The sequence below is a fragment of the Symphalangus syndactylus genome, chromosome 18 (assembly GCF_028878055.3).
Source record: "Symphalangus syndactylus isolate Jambi chromosome 18, NHGRI_mSymSyn1-v2.1_pri, whole genome shotgun sequence".
Lineage (NCBI taxonomy): Eukaryota > Metazoa > Chordata > Mammalia > Primates > Hylobatidae > Symphalangus > Symphalangus syndactylus.
The window spans coordinates 88,558,500-88,574,104 of record NC_072440.2 but is presented as its reverse complement, the minus strand read 5'-3'; the positions used below and the strand labels follow the sequence as shown (position 1 = coordinate 88,574,104).

Genomic DNA, 15,605 nt, shown 5'->3' with positions numbered 1-15,605 from the left:
GAAACTAGTGCCTGGAGGGTAACCAGTCGGGCTGACCTGGCCCAAAGCACAACCCAGGGGAGACAGCTAGGATCACCAGAGCCCCTCCTGCACCTGAGCCCACCACCCCCACCGCCATGTGCCACCAGAAAGCACATCTTCCCGTGGGACATCATGTTGCCTATGAAGCCACACATACCCCTCAATTTGTATTTTTTCCCCCTTGGTGGCTAATTGGACACCTGACAAATGTTACAGCAAAGATGGCTGCATAGTGAGACAGGCTCTGAATGCTCATTGTGGGCTTTTAACTCCCCCAAGTGGAGCCCAGAGATGGCTCAGTAACAACATTTAATTGTCATATTGATCTGGCAATCATGGGCATTCCCACGTGAAGATGAGGATATTAGCGCAGTTGCTGGACCTGGGTTGGCCCCGGTGCTGGCGGCCTTCAGTGTGACCCACTGCCCAGCTATGCATACCCCAAGCATTCTGGAAGCATCCGCTTCCGATCATTCGTCATCCAATAATAAACACATGAAAAATGAGACATTTTCTCTGTAGGAGTAAACTGAACTGGATCCGTCATTCTGTCTTGCTTTTGTCAGCTATTTTTAATCTCCTAAGACACTGATTACTCATTTTGCAAACTTATACTGTTGATAAATATAGGGATTTGTTCAAGGATCAAATGCACCAACTAAGCAGTGAGACAAGCTCCGCTCTTCCAGGGTCCTGGAGCACTTCTCCAAGACACAGGGGTTGCCTGTATGGGCCTTCCCTGGGGTCAAGGCCTTCCTTCTGGCTGTGAAAGTTCAGCGTGGGCACAGTGTGAGCAAGACCACCCTGGGAACCCCAAGAGATGAAGGACAAAAGGGTGCCCTGAAGGGCCCTGAGCCCTTCCTTAGCCCACCAGAGTCTGCCAACTGTCCTTGCAGGGGCAGGATGCAGGCTTGAAGACCCCCGGGCAGTGTGCGTGCAAGTGGGTTGGAGGGTGCAGGGGAAGGAACGCTCACTGCTTTCCAAGAAGTGTAGCTAGACCCCCTTCGGGTAAGTTGCTTTCTGTGGCACACAGTGGCAATGATGAGAATTCAGGGTGACAGGAAGGTCAGGGTAATGGGGACAGACACGAGGGTACTTTGTTCCTCAGGAAGCACTAATGGTACAAATGGCTATTATATTGATAATGAATGAGATATATGGTGCATTATAATTATATTACATTATGGTATTACAGGAATAGAGCAAGATTATATAATTATAGATTAAGACAACAGTGCAATAGACAAACCTGTATTATATCATTATATAAATAACCGGGTCTAATATTTTATAGCAATATATTGCAGTCGCTGTGGTTACTGGATAAATGATAGCAGAACGCCTCACTCGGCAGGGTCATTTGCATGTCATTAGCATATCCTCAAGCAGGAAGCTGACAGATTGAGCTGACGGGAGGGCTCATGGCTTGGCAATCAGCCACCTGGAATAACAAGCTCTCAGGAAATTCGCATTTGGTGCGATGTGCCATCATACTGAAAGACTGAGGACAAACAGCCATATAATCTTCCACTGTCTCCCAGCTCCTTCTGCAGGAGCTCTTTGGAGCCCTGCCATATTGGCTTAAAAAGCAGATATCTGAACTTCTGACACTGTCCAAGAAGACACTTACTCCATTGCATATAAGCCACATATCATTTGTCTGGGGCTTAATTGAATCTGCCCCGCTGCTGCCCTTTGAGACATTCCAGCCTCTTCTCAAATCCAAGCACACAACTGGACATCACATCACCCTCGCTCAGAGGCAGATGCACGGGCTCTGGGAGGCCAGCTTCCTGGGGCTCTGGGCTGTGACTGTGTTATGGCTGGTGTCCCAAGGAGGCTCACAGAAAGAAACCAGGCCCCGTATGCCTCCCAGGAAAGATGTGCTGGGGACAGACCCCACCCTGGTGGCACAGCACGCCATGCCCAGGCCTCGCATTGCGTCCAGGCACTCACTGAACAGTGAGCAGTGTGGTGGGTGGTAGATGTGTCCCCTCCTGGGAGGGCCTAAGTATGGAGGCAACTGGAGTTGGGAGACCAGCCCCCAAGGAATCCAACAGAAACAATGAAGACCGATATTCCAGCTTCCCTGTGAAGCAAGACCTCAAATATCCCAGTGACCTGGCCAGGCTGCTGAACCCCAAGTCTGCTTTTCCCAGCAGCTGCCTCCTGTAGTCCTTTCTCCCCTGTCTTGTCTAGAGCTCTTGTTCTATCACTTCATCCTCTTCCTCTGCTGCTTTGTCCTGCACCCCACATCAGCAGATCCGTTCAACCCAACCGTTTGCCTTCTCGGCGCCCAGCCCTGGGGGCTGAATGCTGATGGAGGAATTCCCACCCCACAATACACTGGCCCCACCACACCGGAAGGGAAGGCCCCCATCCTCTACCGGGTCCTTCACACTGCGAGGCAGCCTTTCTGGGTTTCCCTCTTCAGCACTTTCTCCCACTCTCAAGAGTAGTTATTTCCTGTCTTGACCTCTCTCTTCAGAGATCTGACCCTACAGACTCCTCGACTACTTTGGTCAACTCTGACTCCTGCTTCATAGAGAAAATGGAGCCATCAGTCAAGAACTTGCTCACCTGCCTGCGGTCACTCCTACAAATACAGCTACGCTAGTGCCATCCTTGACTTCCTGTCTCCTGTGCAAATGGACTCCATGTTCCCTCTGCACTTTGGGTTCCATTTGCATCCACCTCCTGGAAGCCTTCCATCATCAGCCCTCCCCTCTCTTTCATATACATTTAATCTTTCATTATCCAGTTGGACTCCTTCCTATTTTAGCATGTAAACACAATTAAACATTCCCCTTAAAAATTAAAACAAGACCCATTTTCTGCTGGCTCGTGAGATCTGGAATGTTAAAATTACAGGAACTCTGAGCCAGTTGTTAACCACAAAAATTTAACAATTTTTACTTATTAAAAATTATATACACAATATTAAAAGCAAAGGTAATCCATACTCAAAATTCATCACTTCCTAATTTTTTACTACATGTTACTACTCTCTTGGGCCTTGAGGTTATATATGCCTATTGCACCTCTCCAGGGAGGAGATTCCAGAGAATGGTGGCCACAGCACATCTCTTTCGAACTCCGTGTTCAGCAACATCCCTATGGTAGCTTGAAATCAGCCAAGTGGGAGGAGTGACATCGCAGAAACCAGCAAACGCTACAAACCATGACGTTTTCCCTAGAGAGCTGGCTGTTAAACATTCATCAGCATTCCATTGACCCCTCTCAGCTCTGGATTCTTTTCTAGGTCCTACCTTCTGTGCTTCTTCACAGCTAAGTTTCTTCCAAAAGAAGTCTACACCCACGGTCTCCACTGACACAAATGGCTTCTGTACCTCTTGTTCCGGTTGAAGTGCCCTTGACTACAGAGCAGTGGCCTGCTGGAGATTCCATCCTCCATCCTTGTAGCCCTCGCCTTCGGGGGCACAGCCACTCACTCCCTGTTGGGACCTTGGCTGCCCTCTGAGGATGCCTCTCAGCTCCCCTCTTAAAGGCTGCATTTCCCCAGTTTGTCCTCAGCCCCCATGCACTTCACATCTCCCCAGTGCACTCCTTACCTTCCATTTCTAGCTTTGTGCCAGAGATCCCACAGCTGAATATTTAATCCACACCCAAATATCTGACTGTCTGCTGCACATCTCCAATCCGTTGCCCACAAATACTGTAAACTTCCTGTGAAAAAAACTGAAATCACCCTCCTCCCTAAACCTCCCTGTCCCACCAGTAGTGTCACCATCCACCAAGCCAGACCCTGAACCATCCTTGGCAACTATCTCCTTTAGTGCCAGCATCTCATCAATGAGCAAACACACCCATTCCCCTCTCCTTCTGTTCTCCTGTCCTCATACTCTTTTGTCATTCCTTGGTCCAAGCCACTGTCTCATCTCACCAAATTGCTTGTGCAGACTAGTCCAACTAGTCTCCCCGCTTCTGACCTCTTCACTCCAGGACATACTCCACCCTGCAGACACAGTGATCTCTCTAGATGCCAAATTTAATCACATTAGTTCCCTGCTGAAAACCTTCAGGGCAGTCAGGTGCTGTGGCTCACATCTGTAATCCCAGCACTTTAGGAGGCCAAGGTGGGAGGATTGCTTAAGCTCAGGAGTTCAAGACCAGCCTGGGCAACATAGGGAGACCTCATCTCTACGACAAATCAAAAAATTAGCCAGGCATGATGATGCACACCTGTAGTCCTGGCTATTCAGGAGGCTGAGGTGGGAGAATTGTTTAAGCCCAGAAGATCAAGGCTGCAGTGAGCCGTAATCATGCCACTGCATTCTAGCCTAGGCAACAGAGCAAGACCCTGTCTCAAACAAGCAAACCTTCACCCACTGCACTCTAGATAAAGCCCAACTCCCTTAGCTTTGCACACATGGCTTTTTTTTTTTTTCTTTGAGACGGAGTTTTGCTCTTGTTGCCCACGCTGGAGTACAATGGCGCGATCTTGGCTCACCGCAGCCTCTGCCTCCCAGGTTCAAGCAGTTCTCCTGCCTCAGCCCCCGGAGTAGCTAGGATTACAGGCATGTGCCACCACGCCCAGCTAATTTTTTTTTTTTTTTTTTTTTTGTGTGTATTTTTAGTAGAGACGGGGTTTCTCCATGTTGGTCAGCCTGGTCTCGAACTCCCAACCTCAGGTGATCCGCCCACCTCGGCCTCCCAAAGTGCTGGGATTATAGGCGTGAGCCATCGGGCCCGGCCCACATGGCTCTTTTTAACTACCCCCCACTTCCAGCCATTCCATACTACAGAAGCACCTTGACTGACGATGGGGTTATGTCCTGATAAACTTAAGTTGAAAATATTCTAAGTCAAAAATGCATTTAATACACCCGCCCTACTGAACATCATAGTTTAGCCAGCTTACCTTAAACATGCTCTCAACACTTACATTAGCCTACAGCTGGGCAAAAGCATCTAACAGAAAGCTTATTTTATAATAAAATGTCAAATATCTCATTGATTTTATTGAACGCTGCACATTACATCAAAATTGCAATCGTTTTGCACCATGATAAAGTCAAAAAATCCTAAGTCGGGGACTGTCTGCACTCTAAATTCTCCCAAAATGCCACCTTTGCCTACTGCTCTCCCTTCACCTGTGATGCTTTCCCTGTGCCCACTCAGTCCTGCTTCCCATCCACCTAGCTAGTAGCTTATTCACCCTTCAAGGCCCAGCCTGGGTATCGGCGCCTCCAGGAAGCTAATATGACCTATTGGAGCTGCTGGGTGCCCCCTGCCCTGTGCACCTTGGGTTTCTCACCTTCGGACCACTCAGCATCCTGCGTGTAATTGTTCTTTGTGTGTTTTATTTGGCTGCCTTCCCCACGAGGCCATAAGCACCTCAAGGGCAGGAATGGTGCTTCATCCAGCACGTTTCTCCAGTTTCCAGCCCAGGGCCTGGCTATAAAGCAAATGCTCAGTCCAGCATTGCGGAATGCAAGGGTAGGATTGAGCTGGATAGAGAGGAGGGGAGCACTGTGTGAGCAAAGGGATGGAGACAGGAATTCTGCGCAGATGCTGCCATAGGCAGAAAGCGCCCACTGATGTTCCAGAGGAAGGCCTAGAGGGCTAGTTTGGACCAGACCCCAGGAGGCCTTGAGTGTCTCATCACAGTGCCCCCCACCGCTGTGTGACCTCAGGCTATGCTGGCCATGCTGAGGGCGAGGAGCAGATGGCAGTCTGCTGCCCTTGCTTGTGACCTCTGCCCCACACAAGGCCCATCTTGACCCTGGGCTCTTTTTCTCCTCTCCTGCAGGTACGACACCATCACCAACCAATGGGAGGCGGTGGCCCCTCTGCCCAAGGCAGTACACTCTGCTGCAGCCACAGTCTGTGGTGGCAAGATCTACGTGTTTGGTGGGGTGAACGAGGCAGGCCGAGCTGCTGGCGTCCTCCAGTCTTACGTTCCTCAGACCAACACGTGGAGCTTCATCGAGTCCCCAATGATTGGTGAGAACCAGTGGTGTCCTCAGCCCAGGGCCAGGGTCGCACCCCTGCCTTGCTGATTTGTTCAGTATCCCATGCCCAGAAGTCAGGCTAAGCCCAACAGCTCTGCAGACCCAGATCTAGAGGGTGGCAGGAGTTGCAGAGCCCCCAGCTCAGGTGTCTGGAGAAGGGCGAATGAGTCAAGGCTCCAGGTTCCCCTAGGCCCCGGACCCGTCCCCAGGCCAATCAGTCACTTGTTGGAAGTCTTTCCAGCTTCCTTCCCTGGAGGGTCTTCTGGGAAAGAAAAGGAGAGGGAAGTCCGAGACAAGCTGCCGTGACCTGCCTGCTCTGCTCTCCTCACAGACAACAAGTACGCCCCCGCTGTCACGCTCAATGGCTTCGTTTTCATCCTGGGCGGGGCTTATGCCAGAGCCACCACCATCTACGACCCTGAGAAAGGAAACATTAAAGCGGGCCCAAACATGAACCACTCTCGCCAGTTCTGCAGGTGAGAGGCTGCAGCACCTTGACTAGGGCTGGGACGGAGGAGCGGGAGGAAGAGGGGTGTGACCACAATGATTTCCTGCCATTCAGTGACCATAGCAATTCCCAGGCCCAGAGCAGTGGCCCTCCCCCTCCAACCATAGGAGTGGGCGTTAGCCCAGACCAGTAGGGTGGAGCCCACGGTAGCCTCTGGTCCAGGAGCCCAACCCCGGGGCTCCAGCTGGCCCCAGCTCCAGCAGAAATGAACTATTTCCTGAAGGTATCAAGGCTACCCTGTTCTCAGTGAGAGGTGAGGTCAGCTTCACCCCAGGACCACCTGCCCCATCACAGACGGAAGGCAGTGCCAGGCCAGAGCTGCGTGATGCCCTACAGGGACAAGTGACTTCTTGGGGGAACGCTCTGAGGACATGAATGATCCTGATGGCTTTGGGAGCTGTAATCGGGGCTCAGAGTCCCAAAGGCTGACTGGGCAAAAGCACACACAAACCCACCCCTGCAGGCAGAGAAGGTAGAGGGCTGAGTGTGGCTCAGTCCCCAGGCTTTCTGGCCCTGTGGCAGTGAGACACCAGTCCCTGCTCTTCCAGCCCCATCCTTTCCTGGACTAAGAGGAACAAGGAATAAAAAGGGGCCCCAAGGTCAGGTGCGGTGGCTCACACCTGTAATCCCAGCACTTTGGGAGGCCAGGCGGGTGGATCAGTTGAGATCAGGAGTTCAAGACCAGCTTGGCCAACATGGTAAAACCCCAACTCTACTAAAAATACAAAAATTTGCCAGGCGTGGTGGCATGTGCCTGTAATCCCAGCTTCTCGGGAGGCTGAGGCAGGAGAATCGCTTGAACCCGGGAGGCGGAGGTTGCAGTGAGCCAAGATCGCGCCACGGCACTCCAGCCTGGGTGACAGGAAAAGACTCCGTCTCAAAAAAAAGAAGGGGCCTCAGAAACCCCATTGTCAGGACTCCCATAGCAGATGCTTCCTGAAGACATCTTGTGCCTATGCAGAGGTAACTGCAGAATCTTCAGTGTGGGAATATCATGAAGTACTTAGAGTGTCCATTGTTTGTGTAGCATAGCTAGAAAAGATATAACCTACTACTAGCATGTCAGTGACCTTGGACACATCCCTTCCCCTCTCTGGGGAAGTTCTATCTGTGAAACAGGCGGTTGGACCAGACAACTGCTAAGCTCCTGTTGGATTGAGATTTTACAATTCTTGAGCCATACTTCCATGTCACGTACCCTAATGGTGGCAGTGTGCAGAGCACAGTCTGACTACCCTGTCCACTGATGCAGACAACTGGAGCATTGCGCTCCACTTGGGAGGATGCCCGTACCTCCTCTGAGACTAGAAATAAATGGGAAAGGGCCAGGCACGGTGGCTCACGCCTGTAATCCCAGCACTTTGTGAGGCTGAGGTGAATGGATCACGAGGTCAGGAGTTCAAGACCAGCCTGACCAACATGGTGAAACCCCATCTCTACTAAAAATACAAAAATTAGTTGGGCATGGTGGCAGACACCTGTAATCCCAGCTACTCAGGAGGCTGAGGCAGGAGAATTGCTTGAACCCAGGAGGCAGAGGTTGCAGTGAGCTGAGATTGCACCACTGCACTCCAGCCTGGCGACAGAGTATGACTCCATCTCAAAAAAAAAAAAAAAAAAAAAAGAATGGGAAAGACTTAACAGCAAATGGCAGAGTTAAGCTGGGTCTTGCAAGATAATCAGGTAATAGGTGCACCACAGAAGGAAAATATGAGGGCCCCAGATGGCATGAACTAAGGGAGAGAAGACTGGAAGCTTCAGAGTCTGGTAAGAAGTCCAGACTGATGTGTTCTCTTTAAGAGATTTCAGAAACGGGTGGAGCCTTTGAAAAGGTATGTGTCCAATGTCGGAGAACAGCCAGGAAGAAATGGCCATTAGCTGAAATCAAAGAGCGTCACAGCTAGAAACAAGGATGTGGACGTCATTGCAAAGAAGTAGCTGAAATGCATTAAGGGAGTCAGTGCAGAGAGGGGCCAGATGCTGAGCCCTCATGATGAAAGGAGCTGACTGAGACAACAGGAGCAAGCCAGTGAGTGTCACATAGGGAAGGGGTCCAGGCACAGCCATCGGTTACCCTGCAGAGCATGCCCGGCCCTTGCAATCCTGGGTGGGCAACAGCACCAGGTCACACAGGAGCACCAGGAGCACCTTGGCAGGTGGAGCTCCCAGTCAAGTGGCTGACGTTCAATTCCAGCTGAGCTCCTTATTATTCTCTCTCGTCATTCTTGTGAGTCATGTTCCCAATTTGATTTGAGAAGTAGGAAGGCTGCGTGTGCCACACAAAAGAGTCTCCAGAAAGCCTCAGTGACCCGAGCTGAGTGCCCGCACAGAGATCTTTCATTTCCCAGCCATGGTTAGTCACTCCGGCAGGGCAGGGAGGGAGCGCCTTCTGCCGCTCCCAGGGTGGCATAGCACGGCTTCCTGACTGGCCCTGGAGGACAGGTGTTTTTCTTATGCCAGCCCAGGTTAGAGGGCAAAGAAGGGCAGCAAGATCCCAGATGACTTCTGCAAAAGGTACAGGCAGCCTACAACCGGACACAACGTTGAGAACCTATGTCCAGGGCCAAGTTGGAAATGAAATGTCTAACTCTGTCTCCGCTTTCCCCCAACAGTGCCGTGGTGCTTGATGGCAAGATTTATGCAACTGGAGGCATTGTCAGCAGTGAAGGGCCCGCGCTGGGCAACATGGAGGCCTACGAGCCCACAACCAACACATGGACCCTCCTCCCCCACATGCCCTGCCCTGTGTTCAGACACGGCTGCGTCGTGATAAAGAAATACATTCAAAGCGGCTGACATCAGCAGAAAGCCCACGATAAGACTGTGGACAAGTCTGGTGAGGCAAGTGCCACGCAATGATAATTTTCCAGCGACACCAACAAGAGGCCAACAAAACACAATCAAGGAACTCACTGCGCTCAACATGTTGAATATTCTCTACGTTGAATGTAGAAAATCATCCTCGCCTTTGGATGAAATGGAGGCACCGCGCTTGGAGCCGCAGGAACCACGATCCCGCCGCGGGGCTGGCTGCCTCCTGAGCAGGCGCCCGCCCTGAACAGGGGCGCTCGCTCTGCCAGGTGCAATAGAGTTTCACATATTTTTCAACTGGGAGAGAGAAGCTGTTTTTTCCTTCCTGCAGAGCAAGCTTGATCCCTAAACAACCATAGATCAGTTATCTTACAACAACATTAGGCATCAGGCTCTCCTGGAATAAGATCAAAGTGTCCTTATCACTTTGATTCCTACTTTTGTTTTTTAACCAATCTACACTTTCAGTGGCTGACAGAAAACAAGGGACAATACTGTGCATCACAAGGCCTAGGAGGCTGCTGGTCCCCACCAGGGCCGAAGAGAAGCCCAGCTGCCCACGCGGAGCCAGGGGTGGCAGCCGTGGGACAGCCGGGAACGGGGACAGCAGTCTGTCCTTCACAGGTTTTCTCTACTGTGTTTTTGCTGAAGAAGGACAAAGTGATTGCGCTAGCTTTCTCTTACCCAGTATGACTTATTTAGATTTCTGAGGCATTTTCTTGATAAACAAAAGGCTATTTTTAAGTACTGAGAGGAGGAGCAGGCCACAAGAGGGATAATGTTGTGGGAATTCCCAAAGCTCTTTGTAGGTAGTACCAGAGGGGGGCTTTTGCTCTCATTTTTCTATGTGCAGAATAGAGGATCTCTCCTGGGGTGGGCGATGCCCCCATTTTATTTTTAGAAAAAGTAACTCCCAGACAGCCCCATAAAAGCTGTGCCCAAGGAAGAAGAGTCTGCTCTAGAAGGAGCCCGGTTCTGGCTCAGGACACCGGCCCAGCTCCCTCCATGAGGTCAAGCTGAGGACCCAGGCCAGTGGGAAGGGAAGGAGGGAGAATAAGCATCTATAAAGCACAGGAGACTATTTTTGATATTCATAGCTATATATTAAGGCACCTGCCGCAAGAGCTCTCAGGATGGGGACAGCCTTCTTAGTGGAGCCACGGCAGCAAGGCCTGAGGGCATGAGCGGAACCATTCTTTTTGTCACATACGAACCTGAGAAAAGGGAAGCCAGGAGGGAGGTCACACCGTGGCTCAAAAGGGAAAGGCCTTCCCGCTTGTCCTTAGCCCCTCAAACCTCACACGGTTAACAGTTTTCATTCCAGGGCAGGAAGAATGCTGCCGCCACCGCTGCCACCACTGCGCTGTTGAGTTGAAGTTGGTACCAAATACACATTTACCACTTTTATATCTGGGAAGTCAACTTGCCATCATTTCATGATAACAACCATTTATAAGAGAAAAAGACAGGACACGCTTTCCATCTTTCAGTATTTGATGACACAAAATTCCAGTTCTAACACTGGGCATCAACTTCTAGCACTACGAGTGTGGCTCCCACTTGGACAAGATACCGAGCTTCGTTATGCAGTTTTTAATATTATTTATTATTTTAAAAAGTAATAAGCACAAAACTACATACATTGTATGTCATTTAAAGTATTTATGTCAAACAGGGTGCAAGTGTGAACCCAAGGACTGGAGCACAAATTCCTAACTGCCTGGGGCAGGGCTAATGTTAGCATTGGTGTGCGTCTGCCTCCAAAGGAGGTTCTAGTGGTCAGCGAGACTCAACACAGATGACATTGAAATTCCATTTCTCTCCTCATCTATCACACTGGAGCAAAACTGGCTATTTCTGTGAATGATATAAAACAGGGTTCTCTGTAATGGTATTGTACATAGTATATGTTTATTGTTAAGTTCTTGTTATATTATAATAAATATATTTATAGATCTAGACTTAGAAGCCAACGTAATCTTTCTGTGCCAACGTCCTGCCACAGAGATGCAAAACCTGTTCTACCCCTCATACATCAGCTGTATGGGTTCTCTTATAGACTTTAGTGCAGAACTTAATGATTAGAAACGATGGGACTCCATATTGAGGGAAGATTTAGAGTTGAAAAGCCAAGAAGACAATTGAAGGCCAAAGTTAAAGGGACTTGCAAACATGCTGGCACTGGCTCTGAGGCTCTTCCTTTCATTGAAGCGCTCTTCTTATTACACTTGTGCAACTGAAAGCTTCAAAGCTGTTAGCTTCCCACTGGTATCACTCCTGTGCCGGGGACCCACTTAGAGCCACATGGCAAGTCCAGCTCATGAGCCTAAGAGGAGACACAACACACTTTCTCCAGGAAGAGGAATACAGGGTGATTTTTTTTTTTTTTTTTTTTTTTTTTTTTGAGATGGAGGTTCACTCTTGTTGCCCAGACTGGAGTGCAATGGCGCGATCTCAGGCTCACCACAACCTCCGCCTCCCGGGTTCAAGTGATTCTCCTGCCTCAGCCTCCCGAGTAGCTGGGATTACAAGCCTGTGCCACTACACCCGGCTAATTTTGTATTTTTAGTAGAGATGGGGGTTTCTCCATGTTGGTCAAGGTGGTCTCGAACTCCCAAGCTCAGGTGATCCACCCGCCTCGGCCTCTGAAAGTGCTGGGATTATAGGTGTGAGCCACCGCGCCCAGCCAGGGTGATTTCTATCCTATCCTAAAATCCAGTTGGGGGGCCTCACTGCCTTCTTCAGTCATGGCTGGGGCTGCTGTCTAGGCTGCTGTATAGACCTACCTTGCTATGCTAAGGACTTGCGTGCCAGCCTCCCCGGGAGAAAAGGTAAAGCACCAGATGGAAGTACCCGTCCTCTGGCAGGGAAAGAAGTTTAGATTTCACAGATTCGCAGAAGGCAGATTGGTCAGCTTTGTCATCCATGTGAAGAGCCTCACACCATTAATCCACAAATTTCACCAAGACTAAGGGTCTCCTTGCCAAAAAGAAAATCGGAAGGCGGTGGTCAGGGTAGGCGAGAGAGGGAGATGTTGAGAGAACTTGGCTGAGGCTTTATGATGAGTGGACCATATTCTTGTCAAATAAATATTTGCAGTGATACCTTCAGTCCTAAAGGATGGCAAATGTCTAGAGGATGCCAGTCATGAAGAGCTGAAATTATAACTTGAGATAAAAATCAAGCAATCGTCCTGTTAACTCCTTTCCTGTCTACTTCATTTCCCCAAATCAAGAGAAACACATTCTCTGGGTCTATGAAGAGTCTGTGTATTTCAGACTTAACTCTGGGGGATGAACAAATTGCATTTTGCTACAAAAGCCATGTGTGTCCACTATATCAGGAGTCCATGAGACAAAGGGGAGCGTCCAGGTGCAACCACCAGAGCTGATGTGGACAGTGAGAAAGTTCACTGTGACGGCCACAAACAGGAGATGGTTCACATTATGCATGTGTATGATTTTTTTAAAACCCATAGCCAAAATAAGAAGAGAACAGTCAGGAAAAATATTTGCAATCCATATGACAAAGGATTTATATCTTTATTAAAGAACCCATGTAATTCAATAAGAAAAGCCTAAGTGATTCCAACAGTTAAAGAGAATAGGTCTTAAACAGACCTAACAAAGAGGAAACGTTGCCAGTAAACATACAACAAAAAAGCTCAACAATGGTAGTTGTTAAAATAATGAAAATCGTAACAGTGAGGTAGTAACATCTTTTAGCTACTAAATTAGCTCCCCAAACCTAAGAAAAATGGTGGGGAGAGGGACTCCAACTGCTTATGAGGAGCCGTGAACCCTGTGAGCAGTGAAGGGTTCTGTCAACCAAAACAACGCTTTTAGAGAGCAATGAGGCAGGCGCCGGCTATCAGGAGCCACAGGAGTATTCACACCTGACCTGGTGAATCCACTCTGAGCATCCATGAGGACATCATAAAACTATGAGAAAAGTCATACACAGCTGCCCTCCATACCCAGAGGTTCCCCATTCAGATTCAACCAACTGTGCGTGGAAAAAATTGGGGGTCAAAAAACCAATACAGAATAATACAAATGAAAAAACAATACAGTGTAACAACCATCTACATTGCCTTTACGTTGTATTAGGTATTATAAGTAATGTGGAGATGATTTAAAGTACACTGGAGGATGTGCAGAGGTTATATGCAAATACTACCCCATTTAATATCAGGGACTTGAGCATCCAGGGCTTTGGTATCCCTGGGGGTCCAGGAACCAATCCCCTGCGGATGCTGAGGGATGACCGTCATAATAACTTGCTCTCATTTACTGACACTAACAACATGCCCGACACTGTGCTAAGCACTGGCTGCATGAAGTCTTCACAGTTCCGTGAGACAGGTAATACTAAAGACATGTCGCCATACGGAAAACACTTAGAAAAGAGAAAACAATGTATCTTTTTATATGATTGTGGGTACGTGATATATGTATATAAAGATATATAAGATATACATCTAAAGATAGGTAAGATGCGTATCTTTTTAATGACCAGATTTGCAGTCAGAAAAAAACTATTAGTTGTATTCATGGAATTGTGGGCAATTTTTCTTCTCTCTTGTCCAGAATTTCTATAATGACATTATTTTTATAATAAAGATATAAATATATATATTTTTAAAAATGGATAGTGAGGGAGAGAGTAATCTTTCCACAGAATTACTTTTTTTGTTTGTTTGTTTGGAGACAGAGTCTCGCTCTGTCACCCAGGCTGGAGTGCAATGGCGCGATCTCAGCTCACTGCAACCTCCGCCTCCCGGGTCCAAGGGATTCTCCTGCCACAGCCTCTGAAGTAGCTGGGATTACAAGCCCCTGCCATCACGTCTGGCTAATTTTTTTATTTTTAGTAGAGATGGGGGTTTCACCATGTTGGCCAGGCTGGTCTCGAACTCCTGACCTCAGATGATCCACCCACCTCACCCTCCCAAAATGCTGGGATTACAGGAGTGAGCCACCGCACCTGGCCCTTTCCCCAGAATTTCAGTCTGAGATTCTCTTTTGTGAAGATCATCTCCTATTTTGGGTACCATAAGCAATGGAGAAGTTAGAGAGGGTTCACTATCAAGTAACAAAGACAATTACAAATAAAAAATATGCTACCATGTATTCGTGCTAAAACTCTGGAATGGGTTATTAAGATCCCTGTACATGTCTCCTCTAATTGAACCTTAATATATGTATACAACATAATTACACACATTAACTCATTCTATCCTCTCAACTACCCTAAAAGGCATAGGGCCTCATCTTCACCCTTTAAGAAGAGGAAACAGTCTCAGAAAAGTGGCTTGCCCGGTTATAGTCAGGCCATGCCCCAAGTGCTCTATGTACACTGTTGAGTTTCATGCTCATTACAGTCCTGCACAGGATGGTTATCCCCACTGCAGGAGTGAGGCTGCGGGGCCCTGAGACCTTAAGCAGAGAGCAGGTTTACAGCATCTAAGCCTTCAAACCTGGCTCAGTGAGACTCGAGGAGCTCACGCTACACAGCCCCTCCAAGTCTGCCTGGAGTTTTTAAGGTACAATCCTCCTCCCCAGGCTACCTCAAAAATCCGTAATAAGCAAACAGAGAACTCTGTGAATGGGATAGACATTCAGCTCTGTTAAAAATAGTCCTCTTTAGAAGTGGTTTTAAAAACACCTGGTAAGAGTCTCCGCAACATAATGAAGGCTTTGGCTTTAAACAGAAAACCTGGGACTGGGGTAAGGAAAGAGTCCACTCAATGAGATGTGAGACCATCCACTGCCGCCTCATTAGAAACTCCTGCTGTGAGCCTGCACTGTGTGATGGACTCTCAAAGAGTTCCTCACATTCTTGTGGAACCATAGCCTCGGCCTGGGAGAGCAGAGGAGAGGGGAGAACAGCATACACGCTGACCGCAGCAGCCTTGGCCCCAAAGGGAATATCATGACCTTGGTATCCAAGGATACAGAAAGTTTTCACAGCTGGGTCAAGGAGCTGAATAACATAAGGACTCAACTCCAAGAGCCTGCTGTTTTCACATGATGGTAAAAAGACTGAGATGTGCTGTTGGGAGTAGACACAAAGAGGAATCCCATGGATCTCTTTACGAAAAAGAAATAAGACTTGAAGAATGTGTGTTCACCATCCAAACTTGCCATGCATGCACTCTGCCGCCCACTCTAGAACATATGCAGGTTATTTGGGTGTGTTTCCTCCTAGAAAATGAGGACAGCCTTTGAGTGCCTCATACTAGGTCGGTAAGACTGCCTTCTCCACCTCCCACCGTGGGCTGCCTCGCCCTG

The 15,605-nt window shown here is 48.7% G+C and overlaps 1 protein-coding gene and 1 long non-coding RNA gene across 3 annotated transcripts in view; one reads left to right on the top strand and one right to left on the bottom strand.

The window, feature by feature from the left end:
• KLHL29 (kelch like family member 29) overlaps window positions 1-11,276 on the top strand; it is a 324,605-nt gene extending 313,329 nt beyond the window's left edge. The window contains exons 12-14 of the mRNA XM_055253343.2: window positions 5,795-5,988; window positions 6,328-6,472; window positions 9,117-11,276. Of these exons, the coding sequence (XP_055109318.1) occupies window positions 5,795-5,988; window positions 6,328-6,472; window positions 9,117-9,300 (523 nt within the window). The 3' untranslated portion in view covers window positions 9,301-11,276. The remainder of the gene's footprint in view (window positions 1-5,794; window positions 5,989-6,327; window positions 6,473-9,116) is intronic.
• LOC129468175 (uncharacterized) overlaps window positions 1-15,605 on the bottom strand; it is a 42,169-nt gene that overhangs the window by 8,525 nt on the left and 18,039 nt on the right. The window lies entirely within an intron of this gene.